General features: G+C 31.0%; 1 protein-coding gene across 1 annotated transcript; it reads left to right on the forward strand.

Moving 5' to 3' along the window:
* Window positions 1–5,575: 5,575 nt before the first annotated feature.
* LOC130443398 (ATP-binding cassette sub-family C member 4-like) lies at window positions 5,576–17,757 on the forward strand. The gene is made up of 14 exons (XM_056778024.1): window positions 5,576–5,779; window positions 6,339–6,551; window positions 8,404–8,569; window positions 8,711–8,931; window positions 9,130–9,445; window positions 9,500–9,631; window positions 9,866–10,044; window positions 10,588–10,946; window positions 12,103–12,330; window positions 12,418–12,648; window positions 15,206–15,498; window positions 16,242–16,487; window positions 16,906–17,066; window positions 17,451–17,757. The coding sequence occupies exons 1-14, from the start codon at window positions 5,586–5,588 to the stop codon at window positions 17,740–17,742; spliced, it is 3,231 nt and encodes a 1,076-aa protein (XP_056634002.1). The 5' UTR covers window positions 5,576–5,585; the 3' UTR covers window positions 17,743–17,757.
* Window positions 17,758–19,535: the final 1,778 nt, after the last annotated feature.

Consider the following 19,535-nt stretch of genomic DNA (forward strand, 5'->3'; position numbering starts at 1 on the left):
TAATTAGTTATTCTCCGAAATTATATACAAGATTCTTCGATAAGCCCATTTTGATTTCACTACACATTTTTCATTGAGGTACTTCATGTTTTATTAATTTCATCCACGTATATATTGATCCATAACTCTTTTTACGATTAACGACCTGTCACATTGACAGCTTTTAGACTGTAAGATTAAACGAATAAGCGTTATTTTGTTTTATTTTTTAAAATCCAAGAAAACCTCAATAATCTTGATGGATTCATCATCAACAGCATCTTATGAGAACTATTAATAAATATACTTTAATACGCAATATAATTATTTTTTTAACGACATAACTGCTCAGGAGCGCAGTGTACTTTTTTATCGAAGCAATTAAAAATAAAGATAGAACGATGTCAATTAATTCTTTTTCTATTTCGTATTGTGTAACAATGAAATATTTCTTTAAATATAACTTTGATAAAGATGGAGCCCGCTCGCTTACCAAATATTTCACCGGAAATAAGTGCTAATGTATTTTCAAAATTATTCTTTTGGTGAGTTCATCATCATATTTTATACGAAAATTGAGGAATTGTATTTTTAGTTAAATTTTGGTTCGAAATATTGTAAATTACAAAAACAAGAGTAGGCCGTTTGTTTGATACAAGAATAGAACGTAATTTTTAGTTTCTAATTTTAGTCGATGGTAGTTCACACAGATACGAAATTTGCGATCAAAGTATTTTAAAATGGTTACTGTAATTTTTGTAGCACATAAACGATCTGCTAGTTAAGAACTACTGCAGCTCTCAAAAACAATCTAAAATGAACCAATTTTTTTCGTAAACTACAAATTGGTTTCACAGTATTTTTTGCTTAAATATAAATTCACAAAAAATAAGAGCAGTTGCTAAGAGCCGTTTTGCTTGGAGTTTTTGAGCTATTTAAGTTCAGTTCAGCAGCTGTGATATCTTGATGGAATTATTGTTTTTCATTGTCATATCCTACATAGTCATATAGAGAAGTGGCGTCTAGAATTATAAAAAAAAACCTCACAGCAAAGTATATTTTCTATAATGCACATATATTAAACTGTGTAAGCAATTGTAACATAGTACGGCTGCGGCAGATACTACTAATATAAGTGATAGCCGTCTAAATGACCCATAAGAGCGATACGTTATTTTTATAAATGTACTTAATAAAATCACCCTTATTACTCCAAAGACTACTATTAAATGGCCCATTTTCTCAAAACCGGAGAGAAAACTTCCATACTTCCCTTCTGTCACCAGCAACAGCCTATCAAGAACTTCTTGAAAATTGCCTAACATCTCTTAACGATTTCCCTATTGCCATTAGGTGAATCCGAGTCCCACCACTTCTCATCGTTTTCCATCTAATCTGGTGATCTCGTTTTTAGTCAAAACATCCTAACATCTCTTTTAACTGTCTAGCCGTTTTGTTGTGTTGTTATTTATTCTCCTTTGAATTTCATAAATTTATTTTTAACACACCTCAGCTAGCACGTTTCACACTAAATTACCCCAGCCCTAGCTCAACAAGAGATACTTGTTCCTAGATCAGGAATCTTTCGAAAACAGACCATATCACAAATTAATTTTCCCCCATCCAATCAATAAATTGTCTGTACCTATAAGCAGGGGTACCTATAATGCACACAATTTTTATACCAAAGCTTTTATAAGATTATCCAGAAATCAACTAAACTATATATTGTAATAAGTAATTGGAAAGTACTGCTGAAGTCAAAATACAAGGTTTGATGAATCGAGAGACCTCATTGTTTGTTAAAATATACGACGAAGCCATATTTAGAAATCTCTAGATGAATTGAAGGGTGGAATTTTTGTTGGGGAAGATCGAATCAACAACTTGCCCTATCCTGATGACACCACCATATTTGGTGCAAAGGAGGAGAAAATGGCGGTCCTCATTAATAGAAAGAGCGGGAGAGTGGATAGTTTGGTTTTACAATAAACAGAGCAAAAAGTAATCAAATGAATCTGGTCCGAATAGTAGTCTTCTCAATATTTACAAACGGCTCAGAATTGCCGACACTTAGAGTTAAGAAGCACAAATATATTCAATCATTTGAAATATTGTGCTACAGGAGATTGTTTAGAATTCCTTGGACGGCGAAGAGAACTAATCAATCGATAGTAAAAGATTTGAGTGTAACTACCAGACTATCATCATTATGCATGATGGAAGGGCTGCAATATTTTGGACACGTAGCTAGAATAGAGGACAAGATGACATTATAGGAAGGCTTATAGTGATATGAGAAGTATATGGGAAAAAAGAAGTAGATACCTATCGCCTAGGAGAGACATTCCAAATACGTTATGACACTTATGATTGAGGAAACGAGAGAGAGAGAGAGAGAGAGAGAGAGAGAGAGAGAGAGAGAGAGATTAAGGGTAATAATATATGGGCTTGACATGTAGAATCAGAGCAATGTTTGTTAGAAAATTTACTTTGAGATTTTCACAAGAATTTTCATACACATAGAAGCCAATGCTTTCATAAAAGTATGGAGGATTTCATCTTCTGTTGTGAGAAATTACAAGAATTTTGATACTGATAAGAAAGACAGCTTCTTTCTAAACAGTCTGTGTTTTAATTCATTTATTTTTGAAGAGATTGTTTGTACACGTTGAGAAAATATTACCATAATCAAATTCATTAATTAAACTTTTATTCCTATATTTCAGGTGGGTATTGCCTTTCATGAAGTATGCATCTAGTCATACTTTACACATTCGCGATATTTACGATACTGTTGAGGAAGAATCAGCAGCACATGTAACTGAAGAATTTGAAAGGTGAGCAATATGATAAAAGTAGAAACTACTGTGAAAAGTACACGAAGGAAATTTCCTAGAAATTAGAAAAAAAACCAAAACGACTATCGTGTGACAAATTTCTCTATGGATATCAAATATTCGGAATGAAATACTTGATTTTCATTTTTCTAAGCTTCATTTAATCGAACTAGAAAATTCTCAAGTGGAGTTACAAATCCACTTTGATATTGGGTTTCAAAAAATTCCATGAATCTTTTCCGATTTTTTAGTATATAAGTATAGTAGTGAGTTATTATAACTCATTTTGTTAATTTATAGATATAAGTATTTGCTTAAGAGTCAGTTCAATAATTACAAAAAAAATATCAATAGATGAACTAATTTGAATTTAGGTAGTACGTATTTTTCAAATTTTCTTAAATGAGCACTTAAACTATTTCCTTCCAGGAATCATTTCACGTGATTTTGCTCTATGTTATGTGAATTATATTACTCAAAATAATTTTTTAGGAACTGGTACCATGAGGTTAAATCGGCGAGAATCAAATACAGATCTCCGAGTGTGACTAAGGCTTTATTATTTACACATGGACAACGATTTTCATTACATGGAATATGTTTGTTATTACAGAGTGTTGTTATTAGGTATTTATTAAAAATAGCTCAGCGTAATGAGATGTTTCCATCATTTTGTAGTTCATATTTTTACTCTTGTATCTTTTTTTTAAAATCACATATTATTTATTTCAATCAAAATTATCTAATTCAAATTATGATTTTATTTTTAGAATTCTTTATCCAATATTTTTAGCAGAATATATAAAATACTTTGAAGTAACAACAGATCAAGCACTTGGGTGGTATTTAGGTATTGGTTTAGTTATTTTAGCCATAATTAACAATTTTATTTACCATCATACATTTGTCGGATGTTCGATGATTGGAATGAGAGTAAGGATATCATTGTCATCAATAATACAGAGAAAGGTAAGAGTTATAACCCCACCTAAGAACTTTTTTTCCCATTTCTCTAATAGCCAATTAGATCTCGCCTTTTCACAAACTTTTAATATTCCTACTCCTCACCCGCCCATGCTTTTCTCAAAACTTTTGTCATACACTGTAGAAAATATGTACATATGTACAAAATCATCCTAAAACCAATATGGACATAATGCATAGAGCTATGGGGTTGCAATAAACCATCGAACACCAAGATACTGCAAACTTTTCAATCTAAAATCAATGAAGTTATTCAGTCATCAGCGATAACAAACAAAAACTGCAACGAAAACCATCAAAATCCACTAACATCTAAACTTTACACCATATCATTTACTTATTTCTCTGTATTTTTTTGAGTTGATTGTAAATTTGCAATTGAATTAAAAAAATACACTGTGATACGTCACAAAGTGTAAATAATTATTTAAATAAAATGAATTTGTTCTAGAATTTAGACTCTGTATACAAATTTATCAACAAATTACAAATATTTTTTTCCAACGCTGTAGTAAGCTGTTAATTGTAATTTTCAGGTCATGCGATTGAGCCAATGTTCATTGAACAGGACATCTCCAGCAAAATTAGCAAAACTTCTAACAGAAGATGTCAAACACATTGAGGATGTGGTTCCATATTTGCATTATTTATATATAACACCTATTCATATCATAAGTTCGGCTTACATCTTATTTAACTCAATCGGCGTAGCAGCCTCAACAGGATTGATTTTCATAGTTTTTGTGTCTTTACCAGAAGGTACAGTGGCTGAATATTATTTTGATATAAAAAAATAGTTATCAGAAAACTCTCACTGTATCAGGGTATTGGAAAAGTGATATTAATATTGAATAATTACTTAAATTTGAGCATTTCAATAATTTAGCTACAATAATTTCAGCGACGATCTCCATTTACAATTTCCGCATACTTTGAATAGCCGAAAACAATGCTATGTTTTGATGTTTTCGAATTTTGTATTAGCATAATAATAAATTAATACCCAAAAGACCCAGAAGTATATTTGATTCCAAGTTTATCATAACAACTGATATTCTTTATTACAACTTATACATTTGTTCCAACGGTGCTTCCACTCTTCAATATTATGAAATCGATGTCCTATTATACCTCTTTTGATATGTGGAAATAAGTATAAGTCACATAGGCTCAGTCACAAAGCAAATCTTTTTGGATACAGTGATGTTGCTTTGATTATGGGTCATAACCATAGTATCATCACTCATTATCAGTAATGATCTTTCATAGAATGGATCGGTTACAAGATGTTATTTCCTACTTAATATCCTCTGTTTATTGTCGGTGAGAGCCTACAGATTAAATTCCACAGCAACCCAAATAATTTCTAAGTCTTCCCTCTTCCACAAAAAGGGTCGTCATCAATCGACATGCCGCTATTTGCAAACCAATCGTACCTTTTAATTTATTTCACGGTGTCATTTTTGTGAGCTGTTTCCAATATTGAATCAGTTTCGGCAGAATTTTGGCTAGTAAAAAACAAAAGTTCACAGCATCACGTTGTAACTTTACATCATATAAAACTGAATAAAGAAATTAGTGGCACTGGCAAAAACATCACTGCGGATGAACAGAACAAGCCAGTTTGATAACACAAAAGGCACTGCACTGGTAATGAGTTGCGTAGTACAAAATCTAGGCACACGTAATCCTATTCCGGTTATTATTGGGTCCCCGTAGTATATAAGTTTATCGTTTTAAATAGATCCCAAGGTTACGTAAAATTTTTGACTGTGTTAGCAAATGTTGATTGATGATGACACAATTGTTTGGGTTACAGGCTACGTTTCAACTCTTCAACAAGATATAAAAAATCAGTTATCAATCATATCAGGGGAAAGAGTTAAGCATATGGCAGAGATTATATATGGAATTCGAATTATCAAAATGTATGCATGGGAAATACCGTTTGAAAAAATAATGAGTAAAATTAGGGAGTGAGTATATTTTTACTAAAATAAATAAGCTCCATTCGCCAAAAGATCATGAAAAAATGATTTTGAAACAGAAATTTTCATAGACTACATTCATTTTTAGTTTCACTCAAAGCAAGATGTACTAACTATTCATTTACCTGTATATCTTGATTTCTATTGATTTGTGTTTCATGAACAAAACATTCAACGCTATTTGTTTTAACTGTTTTTCTTTTATTTTTAATTTCTTCGAACCCCAATATCATTATTCTCATATTTTCCATATTTATATTTATGTTTCTTAGCTTTAATATCTGCTCCCATATTATTATATCTTGGTTCAACTCCTTTTCGTTATTAGCGAATAGTACTAAATGGTCTGTAAAAAAGCTATTAGAGATATCCAAATAATTTCCATATTTTTGTATCCTATTCATATCTGATTAACTTTTTTTCACTTCTTTTTACCACTTAATAAAGATATTCTGAGTACTTTTCTTTCTTAAGTCTTTTATAATTATAAGCTGACCATTATTTTTTCTTCAATTCAATTTCCAATCCTCTTTGTTTTTATTTTTAGTTGCGAGTTACAAATACTTTCAAAGTTAGCGTATCTACGATGCTTTTCAACATCAACATTATTCTGCTCAGAAATAATAGCAGTTTTTCTGACTTTAACTACTAATGTTCTATTAGGAAATAAAATAGAAAGTCATGCTGTATTTGTTGTGGTATTAATATTTTTCAGTATACTACAATATACAATATATTTTTTACCAGAAGCCATTGAAAGGTAAGTCCCCATTGATTTGTATATCTTCAATTTATGTTTGGAAATACGCCGGAATATTCTCATTATAGTAATAGGTATTGTACTCTGAAAGGAGTTTAAGTCGTACAAAAACAAAATATAGTTGATTTCTTTCTTGGGATTAACAGAATATTGAAGTACTTAGACTCTTTCATCAAGGTAATGTCCCCAGCTATTACCGAAGCCCGACCAAATTATTTTAGCATCCTTAATTTATATTCTTGCTTAGACGAAGGCTACAAGCCTTTTAAGGAAAGTTATTTCAAGTACTTTTGTAATCGAGGTTTCCACAACTGGATATAGTGGATGATGAAATCACGTAAAATTTTTTTTCGCATTAAAATCATCACGTAAAATTGAATCTACTATTGCGGATGCAACATTAAGATTTGCCTCAATCAGTTGGTATGTGCATCTTAGATTTTCTCCGTTCATATGTCCTCTTTTCAACAGTAACTGAAGAACAAGATCTACCAGCACGTACTTTATCACCAAGCGATATCCGTCATCTTATAAAGTCACTATACCAGCGAAACACAGTTACTTGTGTTGGATTATCATCACAAAATGTGCGTTACAACCGTTAAAGGCTTTGTTGTTCATTTGAACCGACCTCGAAATACCTTAAAATATTAGAGTGTACATTTTCACAAATTTATATTTCCATGGCAAATCGCATGCACCACTATTTAGTCTGTGATAGCAGCGATTTAACTGCAGTTAGAACTTATTATTTAAGGGTGGCGTCGCTCTTATTTTTTAGATTTAGCCCATATCGATTACCAACTGTTTCAAAACTTGCGGGTGATTAATTTTCTTCGGATAATTTGCGTTACATGAGTGGTTTATATAGGTTGCATAATTTTATTTCGAGACATATTAGAAATACTAAAACATCGATTGAATAATTGTGTTTACTTTAAGGGGGGGGGGAGATTTTAAGAGTGAAAAATAGCATATTTGTATGCTTTCCTTGCGGCGAGGTGAGTAATATAAATTTATTATATTTAATTAGATGGTGAATCTCCAGAAGCGCCTTAAAAAAAGTGGTTTTGCCTTAAAAAAAGTCGTTTTGCAGTGAACTCCCTACCGGACCATTTGAAACAAAAGAATTGATGTGCATTTTTAAGGTGATGATTTTTCCAAGTAATCAGGAATAGTTGCTTTCATATTTTTAGCAGCACTTGGAAGTGAAAAACGCGATTCAACTGGAAAAATCGCGTTTAATTTGTTATTAAAAAATAAAAAAAAATGAAAACAAACTCTTCCTGATTACCTGTTGATTTACGTATGAAGTAATGTTCAAATTTTCAAAAAAATTGGTTCAGTAAATTTTAAGTGCTAACGAATTTAAAAAATGACGGTTTCGGAAAAATCGCTTCAAAGTTTTTTATACCTGAAAATTCGAAATCAACTATTAATAAAAGAATATGAATTTTTATACTTAGATAGAATAATCAATGTCAGCAATACACAGACGGTGAAAGCTGCTTTCTACTAGGGGTAACGAGCGGCTACCGGGCAGCTATAAAAATGAGGTATCAAAGTCGGTCGTTTAAAACGTTATAACTCCGTTAGCTTTATTCTGATTAACTTAAAATTTGTACACAATATTTTGGACATATTCTTCATTTAGAAAAAAACCTCGCCCCCCTTTAATAGAGACTTTATTGAAAAAAATGTTACCATTACCATTTTTTTACTGTAAGTGTGTCAGGAGCAGGGCAAGATATAGTGTGAAACCATCGACTTTCACATTGATAAGGACTCTAATGTCCAACTAGTGTATCATATATATTTCTTGGACAAATTTCTTTCTGTTGTGTTTTTATAGATATATCAATTTCAAATCATCTATTGAACGGATAGAAACGTTTCTAACTTTAGAAGAGAAAGAAGAGCAATTGAAAATAATTAGCTGTATCAAGGGAAGTAGAAAACCAGGAACTGTATATGTTAAAGACGTTAGTGCCAAATGGGCGAAGCAAACTGTATTACAAGTGAGTTTGTTTTCAATGCCGCTATTGTGAATTTGTGTACTCCAAAATTCATGAGCTTTTGGTGATATTGGATGAGGTCTAGCTTGATATTCAATACTTATATCAATTTATTAGTGCTACTATAATGAAATTCTTTTATAGGATCTCAGTTTGAAGATTAGAAATGGAAGTCTCTGTTGCATTGTAGGGCCACCAAGTTCTGGAAAAACATCCTTTTTGTCTCTTGTTCTAAAAGAAATTACACCACAGTGTGGGAGAGTTGAAGTTGTTGGATCCATTTCATATGCAAGTCAGAAGCCATGGTTATTTCAATCGACAGTCAAAAACAACATACTTTTTGGTCTTCCATATAACAGGCACAAGTAAGTGAATAATTATATCAAGATAATGGATAATTGTGTTTTGAATATGTCTATTGAAATGTCTGTATAATTCTTTTACTGAATATTGATGAATGGGTCACGATATATTAGATAATCTTCATACGATTATCTTTTTATCAAATTAATCTGTACTTTATCATGCACAATAGTATCTAATCTCAGTTCCATATATTGCAGATATCGTGAAGTTACTCGGATTTGTGATTTGGATGTTGAATATCAAAAGTTGCCACTAGGAGATAGAACGTTAACTTCGGAGAGGAGAGTCTCCGAAAATTCTATTCTCAAAGAAAAAATTAATATAGCAAGAACAATTTATAGAGATGCTGATATCTATATTTTTGATGATTGTTGTGTTTCGATAGATTCCGAAACTGAAAAGTTCATATTTTTAGAGTGTTTCAATGAATATTTGAAAAATAAAACCAGAATATTTGTTACAAGAAAATTATATTTGGCAAGAGAAGCAAGTCTTGTTGTTGTTTTTAATAACGTAAGCTCTGGTCATGGTTGACAGGACATTTCATATTAGTTTATTCAATTTTAGGGCAATATATGTAAAAAAATAGATGGGGATGATTTGAAGGAAGAAAATTTCGACTTTTTGAATTCAGAAGTAAGCAAAGAGGAAAATCTTTGCACTTCTCCAGGCTGGAAACAATTTTTAGAAAAAACTGAGGCAAGTTTCTTTTAATTTTCCATGATTAGGCATTTTAACAGATATATCATCCCATTAGTTTAAACGATACATCTTTATTTTTATATAGCAGATTCTCTTGTGTGGATTTTGAGTTCTCTGTCCATACGACCATATCTTTATTATAATCAATATAATGACGATGAATATGAATGATATTATCTTATAATTAAATAAATTTCAGCTTTTGTATTAATATATTATCCCACATTACAGTTGAATATGCACGAAAAGGAAGAAGAATTCACGAATATCGAAAATAAACGAAAATGCTATAGAACTATTGCAGATTTCTTAAGAACATCAGAAAAAAAGTTCATATTTGAAATTGTGATTGTTTTTATGGTAATTACACAATTGACTGCGAATATTTCTGATCTATTGCTCCTAGAATGGTGAGTATAAAAATATTAAGATCACATACACGTTAATTTAAGGAAAAATCTTATATACGACCTATTTATAAATAAAAATAAGAGTCACGCCAGAAACTGAACCTGTTGAATAGTGTCTACAAAAGGACCTCAAATTCGAGAGATTCACATCTCAGCGCCAACAGTATCAAAATTGATCGCTTCGACCAACACACAATAAATACTTTTCATACCGTATGTAACAAAAGTTTTCGGAAAAAATTCGTTGTCTTTATTTTAATTCTAAATAATTTAGAAGGCCAGCCATAGAAAATACTGATTTTATAATGTCTCACTTTTCATGTCATTTAAATTTTTGTCAAATTTCAACTTAGTTATGGCCTACAAGGTATATATCCGAAAAAGTATGTGCAGGATATTGCGCTTTCGATACCATTTCTAAAGCAATAAACTGTGAATAAAATTACTTGATATTTGCAGAATTATTTTCATTTCCATACTGTGATGACGATAAAAACAATTACCGATGATTAAATTAACATAATAAACTCTCATAATTTGTAGGATGAATCATTCGATCAATGAGACATATTTCTACCAGGCCGATAACAATTATGTTCAGTTAAACGAATCTTCAACAATAATTATATTATATCATAAACTTGTTCATGATATATTCCACGGAATTTCCTTGAATCAAGAAAAATCAGATATTAATTTTGAGTCAACAATACTGAAAAGTAGCCGCGATGATTTCTACATTTGCTTTTATGCGGGGTTCATTTCTATTTGCATCATTTTCACTGCTGTAAAGACTCTTCTGTTTCATACACTCTGTATGAAAGCATCAAGAGGATTGCACCGTAAAATGTTTGAAAACATTTTGTTCTCTCCTATAAAGTTTTTCGAAAATTTTCCTGCAGGTAATTAATAAACATTTGTTTTATTCTCCTTACCTGAAATACTTGATTTACTTAAGCAGGGAAGTAATGGGTTTTATTCAAGGTAAATATATATTAGTGAATAAATTTATTTAATAGATTGCTAACTTGAAGGAGAGACTGAGAACTGTCGTTGTCTAAGTATTCTTAAGAAAAAAGCAGAAAATAAATTCCACCTCTCTCCATATCTCTCCCTTGATCTTCTTTAATCTTGCTTCACCTTTATACGTCTCACTATCTTTCGATCTCTTGTTGAATATTATGTAAGAACTATTCGGAAAGTGAGGAATATTTCTGTTTGAGCTGGTGTGACGAATATTTTTGGGTTTGCCTCAATATATCTACATACTATACTAGACATTATAATAAATCGATCAACTACTGGATACATTATGAAATCATACATACTACTTCAATAATATATTTAGCATTATATATTAGGCCAAACTTATTGATCCTGATATAAATACGCACACTCTAGAATAAACTAGTACGGCCTAGTCTAAACCAATTTAGCACAGTTTTCCCTTTTTTTAATATGGATCCACCTACGTTAAGTCGACAAGCAAATCAAAAACAATGGGAGGAAAAGTTTTTGACAGAAATATCACAAAGTGAAAGTAAGAAGTCTTCACATTATAATGTGTTATCAATGAGGTTGGGTTAGGCAATCATACTTTGCAATTTTAAGTGCCACCAGAGTACACCTTGTAAAAATAAGAATAAAATCAAAATAGAAATTTCAAATATGTAACAGTACTTAATCAATCAAATTATTTGTAGTTTTATAAGAATTTACAAACAAATAAGTATAGCTCAATCTATTTTTCGAAAATTCTAGTTTTATTCTTGGGTATTCCTCACTCTAATAAATAATTCCCAAATTAACTTTCTCGAAGAAAATAGTATCGCAAGAAAGCTCTTTCAACGAGAAGGACGAAGGAATAGAAATATTACTGATTGAAATAATTTCACTACCATCAAATCATTACAGACATTATCACTATCAAACATTATCACTATCTATATGGAGGAGTGAAAATTATAATAACTTTTTTAGACAAGTATCAGTTAAAAGTACTATTTTAGACTCAAATTTAGAAAAAACATAGATTCTGTTGTTTTCGATATGTTGTAGGTAAAATTTTGCAGAGATTCTCCAAGGATTTGAACGTTATAAACGAGTTATCGCCCAAAGTTTTTATTACTCTACAAATGTTTGCTGCAGTATTTGGTGCTTTTCTGCTAATAGCATATGCTATACCAACAATGATTTTACCAATTATTCTCATTACGATATTAGGCTATCTTTTGGCTTCATGTTTTCTCATCACAAATCGAGGTTTACAGAGGCTTGAAAAAAACTGTAAGTTCAATTTGGCTATGATACATCTGTGTAAAATTAAAATTATCGAACAATAAATAATTGAGACTTCTGTATTTTTGTTTCCAGCACAAGTGGCCGTAGAGTATTTTTTGGCCACGTCCTTTTATGGAGTTTCCAATATTCGAAGTGCTGGAGCAGAACAATTCATTACAGAGGTTTTTGAGAGTTTGCTTGATCAACACACCAGCGTTTATTCTTTAATTCTAATGACGAGTGAATATATTTGTTTCTATTTGGACTTTTTTACCGTGTTGTTCTTAGCAGTTGTTACATTTTTCAATATTTCAGTTGGAATGAGTAAGTGAAATGCGATATAATTAGATGTATATTTATTTATATTTGGAAATATAGTTGAGAAAACACAGATGATATTTACTAATAATCAGTTATGAATCTTGGAAAACGGAAAAATAACAATTAAAAATGATTCAGAGATATGAAAATCAAGCAAACGAAAAGGTGGAGATGGGGAATAGATTAATGCATAAAACGATTTAAGCTTGCATTAAAATAGTGAACGAATTTGTCTAGTAGCAATTATTTACGCTACAGCTATTTAACTTATTTTCCGATAAAAAGAATAATTTTCAGTTAACACAAATTTTCACAAAGCTAAATTTTAGTGGATATCTAGAGCTTATTGTTGTACTATTAGAAATACGTTTTCAGAATTACCTGTGTATCCTAAAAAAGTTAATAAAGGTTAACATTATGAGTTATACTTGGCGCATTTTATTAAAGTATTTTTCCCGCTAGAGGAAAAGAAAGGTGTTTACGTAAAATTGAGTCTGAACATATCGTATACATATCAAACTGTCAAATGTGAAAAGAATAATATAAAGCCTCGAAAGTATGAATTTGTTTGAAAAATATTGAATTTTCACCCGGAAATTACTACTTATTTTGATCAGTTATTGGGGACAAAATGAACATTTTTATTTAAAATAAAATATCAGGATCAAAAAATACATTCATTCAAAAAAATTTAAGGTGTTTAAGTACGAGGGTTGTTACTCAACTTTTAAGATATGGCAATACTAATGTGAATATATCCAATTTGACATTGCCATCATAAAGTTTGACATTTTTAATGGTGAGCGTATTCAGAACATGTTGTCATACGAGTGCTATTTGAGTTTATAGATACTTGAAACATTCAACTTGATCAAAAAATGGTATTAAATCGCACTTTGCTACAGGATGAATTTCGTGGAGTTCGTCCAAAATTGGCTGTTATGCCAGAAAACATCGTTGATGGGCGTGAACTGATATTGCATGTGACATACCTTAAGATTAAGGCATACTTGAGCATAAGTTCCACTTGCAAACATTCAATATTACATGATTATTTAGCAGTCAAAAAGGTTTGTTTACTTTGGATACCGCATAATTTGACAATCGTTTTTAAAGATAGCTCATGCCGATTGGTGTAAAGAAATGCTGAAAAAATTTAATCGCGGTGTTTTGAAAGATGATGACAGACGATGAATGTTAGATCTATGCGTAAGAACCCAAAACTAAACAACTTTATGGGTTATTCAAGACGAATCAAATCCTACAAAATTTGTTCACGTACGAAGCACTTCGAAGCAAATGGTCACCTGTATTTTCGGAATATCTGGACATGTCGCCACTGTTCCATTAGAGCAACGTGGAACGGTCATTTTTGAATGGTACACTAGCATTTGTTTGCAAGAAATGTTCGAAAAAATCAGGGAAACTAGTCGCAGAAGACGCATAATTTTTCTTCTTATTCCCAAAGATCAAAATAATTTGCGAGGTGAACGTTTTTCTTCACCTGAAGAAGCGGTTGATGCGTTCAAATCACATGTTTTAAAGGTACCTCAATCGGCTCAAACGTATACAAAAGTGTATTGATCTTAACGGAGAATATTTTGAAAAACAGTAAACCTACATTCAATTATAAATATTTGTAGCAACCTTCGTACCTCAAAATTTGATAAAGGGATTGCTTCACCAACAAACAAAAGCAGCAAAGTTGAGAATAGAATAGAATGAGAGAATAGAAAAATGGTAGATGAGGTAACACTTGATAAATTGGTCTCAAAAAATATATTTCGTGCTCGACAATTAGTGTATTGTAGGTCATATCGAAATTCCTACAATTAGTCCTGGAAGCGGTTTCTCTACATTCGCTGAACACTATTTTCCAGTCTTGTGACGTAAATCATTTAGTCAGTGTATATGAAAAGTTGATACGTGGAGAGAAGCTAATGAGACAAAAGAATTATATGAAAGGCAAAGAACATACCTGCAAAAATGGAGAAAAAATGAGAGAGCATAAAATGATATATATGAAATTTCATATTAAGGGAATGTTAATGGAAGAAACCAATAAAAAAAGAATTTGCACAATGTCTCCAGAATTCATCATTCGCAAGGTTTCAATTATTTGAAAATTAAGTCTTTTAGTCAAATTCAACCTATTTGGATTGACAATATTAAATGAAATAATATTTTTGAAATAAAATAAAAAATAGACCGATTTTGCGTAGGCGTTGTGTACTTTGGTGATTATCTATTCGTTTATTTAAAATGTATTTTATTTCCGTAAAAATTACTTTCAAATTAACGACGATAAAAAATTTCCAAAAACCATAAATGGGTTTCCATTTGCCGGTTACGTAAAACTGAGTAAATTATTTTAATGGTATCTTTATGGTTTCAATTAAAATAATTATGCAAATTTTGCTGGATGACTTATCAAGAAATGTTAAATTGATTGTTCAAATATTCGTACGATTAATAGGTTGAAGATTCGGATAAGTTCTTATTCGCATTAATCGATTTGTCAGACGTTTCAACAACTATTAAATTTAATATATTTCCGTAGATAACTCTCACAGTGGTTATATAGGATTACCAATTACGCAGGCGATAATATTAACAGAGTTACTACATGTAGGAATCAGAGAAACTATTGAAGTATTAGGTAAACTTCCCTCTCTTGAAAGAAATCTGATGTATACAAAGTTGATAACCGAGAAAGTTGATGAAGCTACTTTAATTCCGAAGAGTTGGCCTTATTGTGGAAAAATAGTTTGCAAAAACGTTTATATTAAAGAAAATGATGGTCGTGGCTCTCGCCTTAAGAATCTAAATATTGCAGTCAAACCCGTAGAAAAAGTAAGTTGTTTTATTTCGATTCTATCTACTTTTTCATTCTTCTCAGACTTGATTCAGTTTGACAGTCATTTAGTTTATGTTATGAGACTGGATCCAGGTGTCCGGATAACATTTGCCACCTGATTGGAAGACAATGGCAAAGTACCGATACGAAAATGTCTAGATAGCCTCTCAATATATACGTTCGGATCCATCGATAAACTGTAGGTAAATGAATAGAACAGAACAAATAGAAATGGGAAGTCGCCTACGACCGATGGGAACATGGAATGACAACAAGAAGATAGCAGATTATCCAGTGATTTGAGAAGCAACTGTAGAAAAAGTGCCCATTAAGGATTGAAAATTAAGAAGTTAACAGAATATCCTAGGTAATCAAGCACGGCGATTCGGGAATATTTTTAGTATTTGATGATTCTAATGTTTTTCAAAGCCCAAAATTAAGCACACCGCAATTCTTACCTGATTAATTCCAAACGATGATATTTGAAAGTTCGGAAATGTATTAGGGATAGTACACTTTAATGTTTACAATCCCCCTACGAAAACGCTCCTAATATAAACAAAAGAACTTGGTCCACGAATGGAACTGCGTTGGAATTTGGATAAGTGATCCAATTCCATGGTCTCAATCTGCTCCACGAAACGAATCACCCCTTTTTTGGTTGATTCCAAGGCCAGCAGTGTTTGTGTTAGTAAGCATATTACTTTTTATTTTTATTTAAATTTTAAAATTTTTTTAGATTGCAGTTGTCAGCCGAAACTCTGAAGAAAAATGGGCTCTAGTGAATTGTCTTTATCGTTTAGTTAAAGTAGAGGGTCTAATAACACTCGATGATGTTGATACGAGTCAAATAAGTTTGAATAAATTGAGGTCGTCAGTTACTATAATAACACAAGAGCCTATATTATTCTCGTCATCAGTGAGATTCAATTTGGATCCACTGGAGTGTGCCAGTGACGACATCTTATGGAGGGTATTGGAAGAGGTACGCTTACTTAAAAACAATTCCTCGACGCTATCCCTAACGCCATTAGATGAAATCTATATTCCAAGACCCACCCTACAATTCTTCGGAGTTACTGGTTTTCTGAGGTAACCTAGTGAAATCGTACATCAACTAAATGGTACACAAAAAGGGAATATGCAGACGCAGCTGTAACACCCTTATACCTACTCTAATCCTCTTAATTATGCTTTGTTTTAGCGAGTAATCCTTCAATAAATTCCTACATTTTCATCCGCGATATACATCATCAAGTGATGCAGAGGAACACGTTCCTATATCAGGGCGATAAACAAATCCAAATCACTTCCTTTCTCTCTATGCAATAGATAATCAGTATCTTCAAATAATGAAAATATATATGCATGTCCTCACATTAGCTTCCTTATTTTTGTTGTAGGTTGGAATGAAAACTAGTATTCAAAGTCTATCTCAACCAATTATAGATGGAGGAATCAATTTCAGTTACGGTCAAAGACAGTTACTTTGTTTAGCAAGAGCTATACTTAGGAATACAAAAGTTGTCATAATAGACACTAGTCCAAACAATCTTGATCCAAAGTGAGTATATATAAAATAAAACTGTTCGATTATAAGAATATTACAATAAGTTTTTTATTCAAAAGCTGAAAAAATATGAATAGTGCGACTGTCCTACATACTATTCTCCTTTTGAGTATAATAATGAGAATAAGATGTATTTTTCGCAACTTATAAGCTGAAAACTTAAAAAACTAACTGGTTATTTGAAAATTGACTTTATTATGAAAAATAATTTTTAAACGTAATAAAACTATAAACATATGGTAAATTAATTTTGCAAAAATATATAATGTGACTTTTTTGCCCCAGTTCTTATTTTCTATAAAATGCTTCCATTTCCATCCTCTCTATCTATATCTATTAAGAACAGTATATATAATAAATAACAATCGTTTTATCCAGTACTTACAGCTTGATGCAGAAAATTATCAAAGAAAAATTCCGAAATTGCACAGTGATAACCCTAGCTAATAATTTATCATCAGTTATGGATACTAGTAGAATTTTAGTACTCGAAGAAGGGAACGAAGTAGGATACGCCCATGCTAACGAGCTACTTCAGAATCAAGAAAGTAATTTTTCCAAGATTGTTAAAGAAGCTGGACCAGCTAAGGAAGCGATATTGAGAAAACTTGCGAAAGATTATTTTGATCTCAGAAACCTTGGCATAGAATTCAAATTCTCCCCAAAATAAAAAAATTATCACAGATTGACTTAGTTTTATTTCTAATTTCACAAGTCATATTTTGAGTTATTGTCTGAAAATGTATTACTAGATATAAGAGTATAATTTTTAAAAGATATTGGACCAGGTTTTTGAACCAGAACGTCGTTAAAAATAGTATTGTTAATGTTAGGTAACGATAAAAAACGTATAATTCGAGTTGATTAACAAACACATGCTAAAATATAACAAACCTTGTAACTATAACAATCAATTAAGTAAAGTCAAGGTATTTGATACTTATATAAATATATATAAATATCTTATTCAGCGTAATAATCGGACAGACAGTTTTATTACCTCAGTAATATATGTATATATATATATATATATATATATATATATATATATATATATATATATATATTTATATATATATACAATCTCACTGCAGTACGATAATATACACCTTTTTCGTCTGGGATGTTCACGTGTTTATCACGAACTGATCATAGTTTTAGTTTATGCTGATTCTGTTATTTTAAGAAGAGCTAACTTGAAAATAAATACACTACTCCCACACCTCGCTTTAGGTTTTTATGGAGTATCCCGTATTTTCATCAACAATATAATCTTGGAGTGAGCTGTTTAAATAGAGTTATAGTATTGTATTTTGGAAATTCCATATAGGATTTTTAGTGGTTATCGATTAATATTAGGTATTCATTGAATTTATTAAATTTCCAAGTTCAAGCGAATCGTTTGAATTGAATTAGTAGAATTCCCGTTTATTGCAAACTTTTTTATTGAATCATACTTTAATCATTCTGTGAAAAATAATTCACTTTTTGTAGTGAAATACGTTTTTGTGTAGTATAACAATGATAAAAATTCTTTTGTGATGATTTACTTTTAACAGTATTTTCTATGCGAACCATAATCCAATAAGGAAATAGAAATCTATCATTTTTTATTTTCATCGTCACCAAAAACAGAATACAAATTAATCTGAAACAACTTTTGGATTTTGTAAAAAAGGCAAACAATTTTTTTTATATCAGAAATTGGGCATCTGGGACAGGAAAATTAATGCATGTTAAGTTATCAGGAAAATTTGAAAATTAATGATGAGAAAAAAGTGATTGATGAATTTAAAATTAATATAAATGAAGAAGTTCTTATGGCATTTCTGGAAAAAAGATCACAAACATTTTATTTTTTTTTGTTCATTTTAAATAAAATATTACCCATTTAATTTTTTATATAAGTAAAAAGCAGCACTTTTTCATACATGTCCTCAATGAACTTCGATCTACCGACAATAGTAAGCCACGTTCATGAACCATTGGAGCTATTGTTCTTTTTGACATCTTTGTAAAATTCCAACTCTCGTCTGCTTTCCTCGACCAACCAACCACTACTCAGGAAATTTGTAATCACCATTACAATGTATTCTAGTACAACATGGAATAGTTTTTTTGATAAGAATAAATGTGTAATTAACGTATAACATTACAGGATAGTCAGAATTTATTAAAGTAAACTTGTAGGGAAGGCGATTTTTCAAGTATAATTTTCAAAATATCCAAGCTAAATACATTAACTGGAGAGCAAATAATGCAAATACATTAGTCAAAACAAGTATAAAACTCTTACACTGTTTCATGCTCTTTCACTTTTTAACGACTTCTATGCATCCCGTTCTTGACGGCCGTGAAGTTATTCTTCTTCGAAGATTTTTTTTATTTCCAACTCAATTTTGTCTTCGTCGTGTGAATTACAGAAGATCATATAACTAATATAACAACGTCGAATCTTCAGGT

The sequence above is a fragment of the Diorhabda sublineata genome, chromosome 1 (genome assembly GCF_026230105.1).
Source record: "Diorhabda sublineata isolate icDioSubl1.1 chromosome 1, icDioSubl1.1, whole genome shotgun sequence".
NCBI lineage: Eukaryota > Metazoa > Arthropoda > Insecta > Coleoptera > Chrysomelidae > Diorhabda > Diorhabda sublineata.

Coding starts and splice junctions, on each gene's coding strand:
- LOC130443398 (XM_056778024.1), top strand. CDS start 5,586: ATGTTGATTGATGATGACACAATTGTTTGGGTTACAGGCTACGTTTCA. Junction 6,552..8,403: donor TTACCAGAAGCCATTGAAAG/GTAAGTCCCCAT, acceptor GTGTTTTTATAG/ATATATCAATTTCAAATCAT. Junction 9,446..9,499: donor TTGTTGTTGTTTTTAATAAC/GTAAGCTCTGGT, acceptor ATTCAATTTTAG/GGCAATATATGTAAAAAAAT.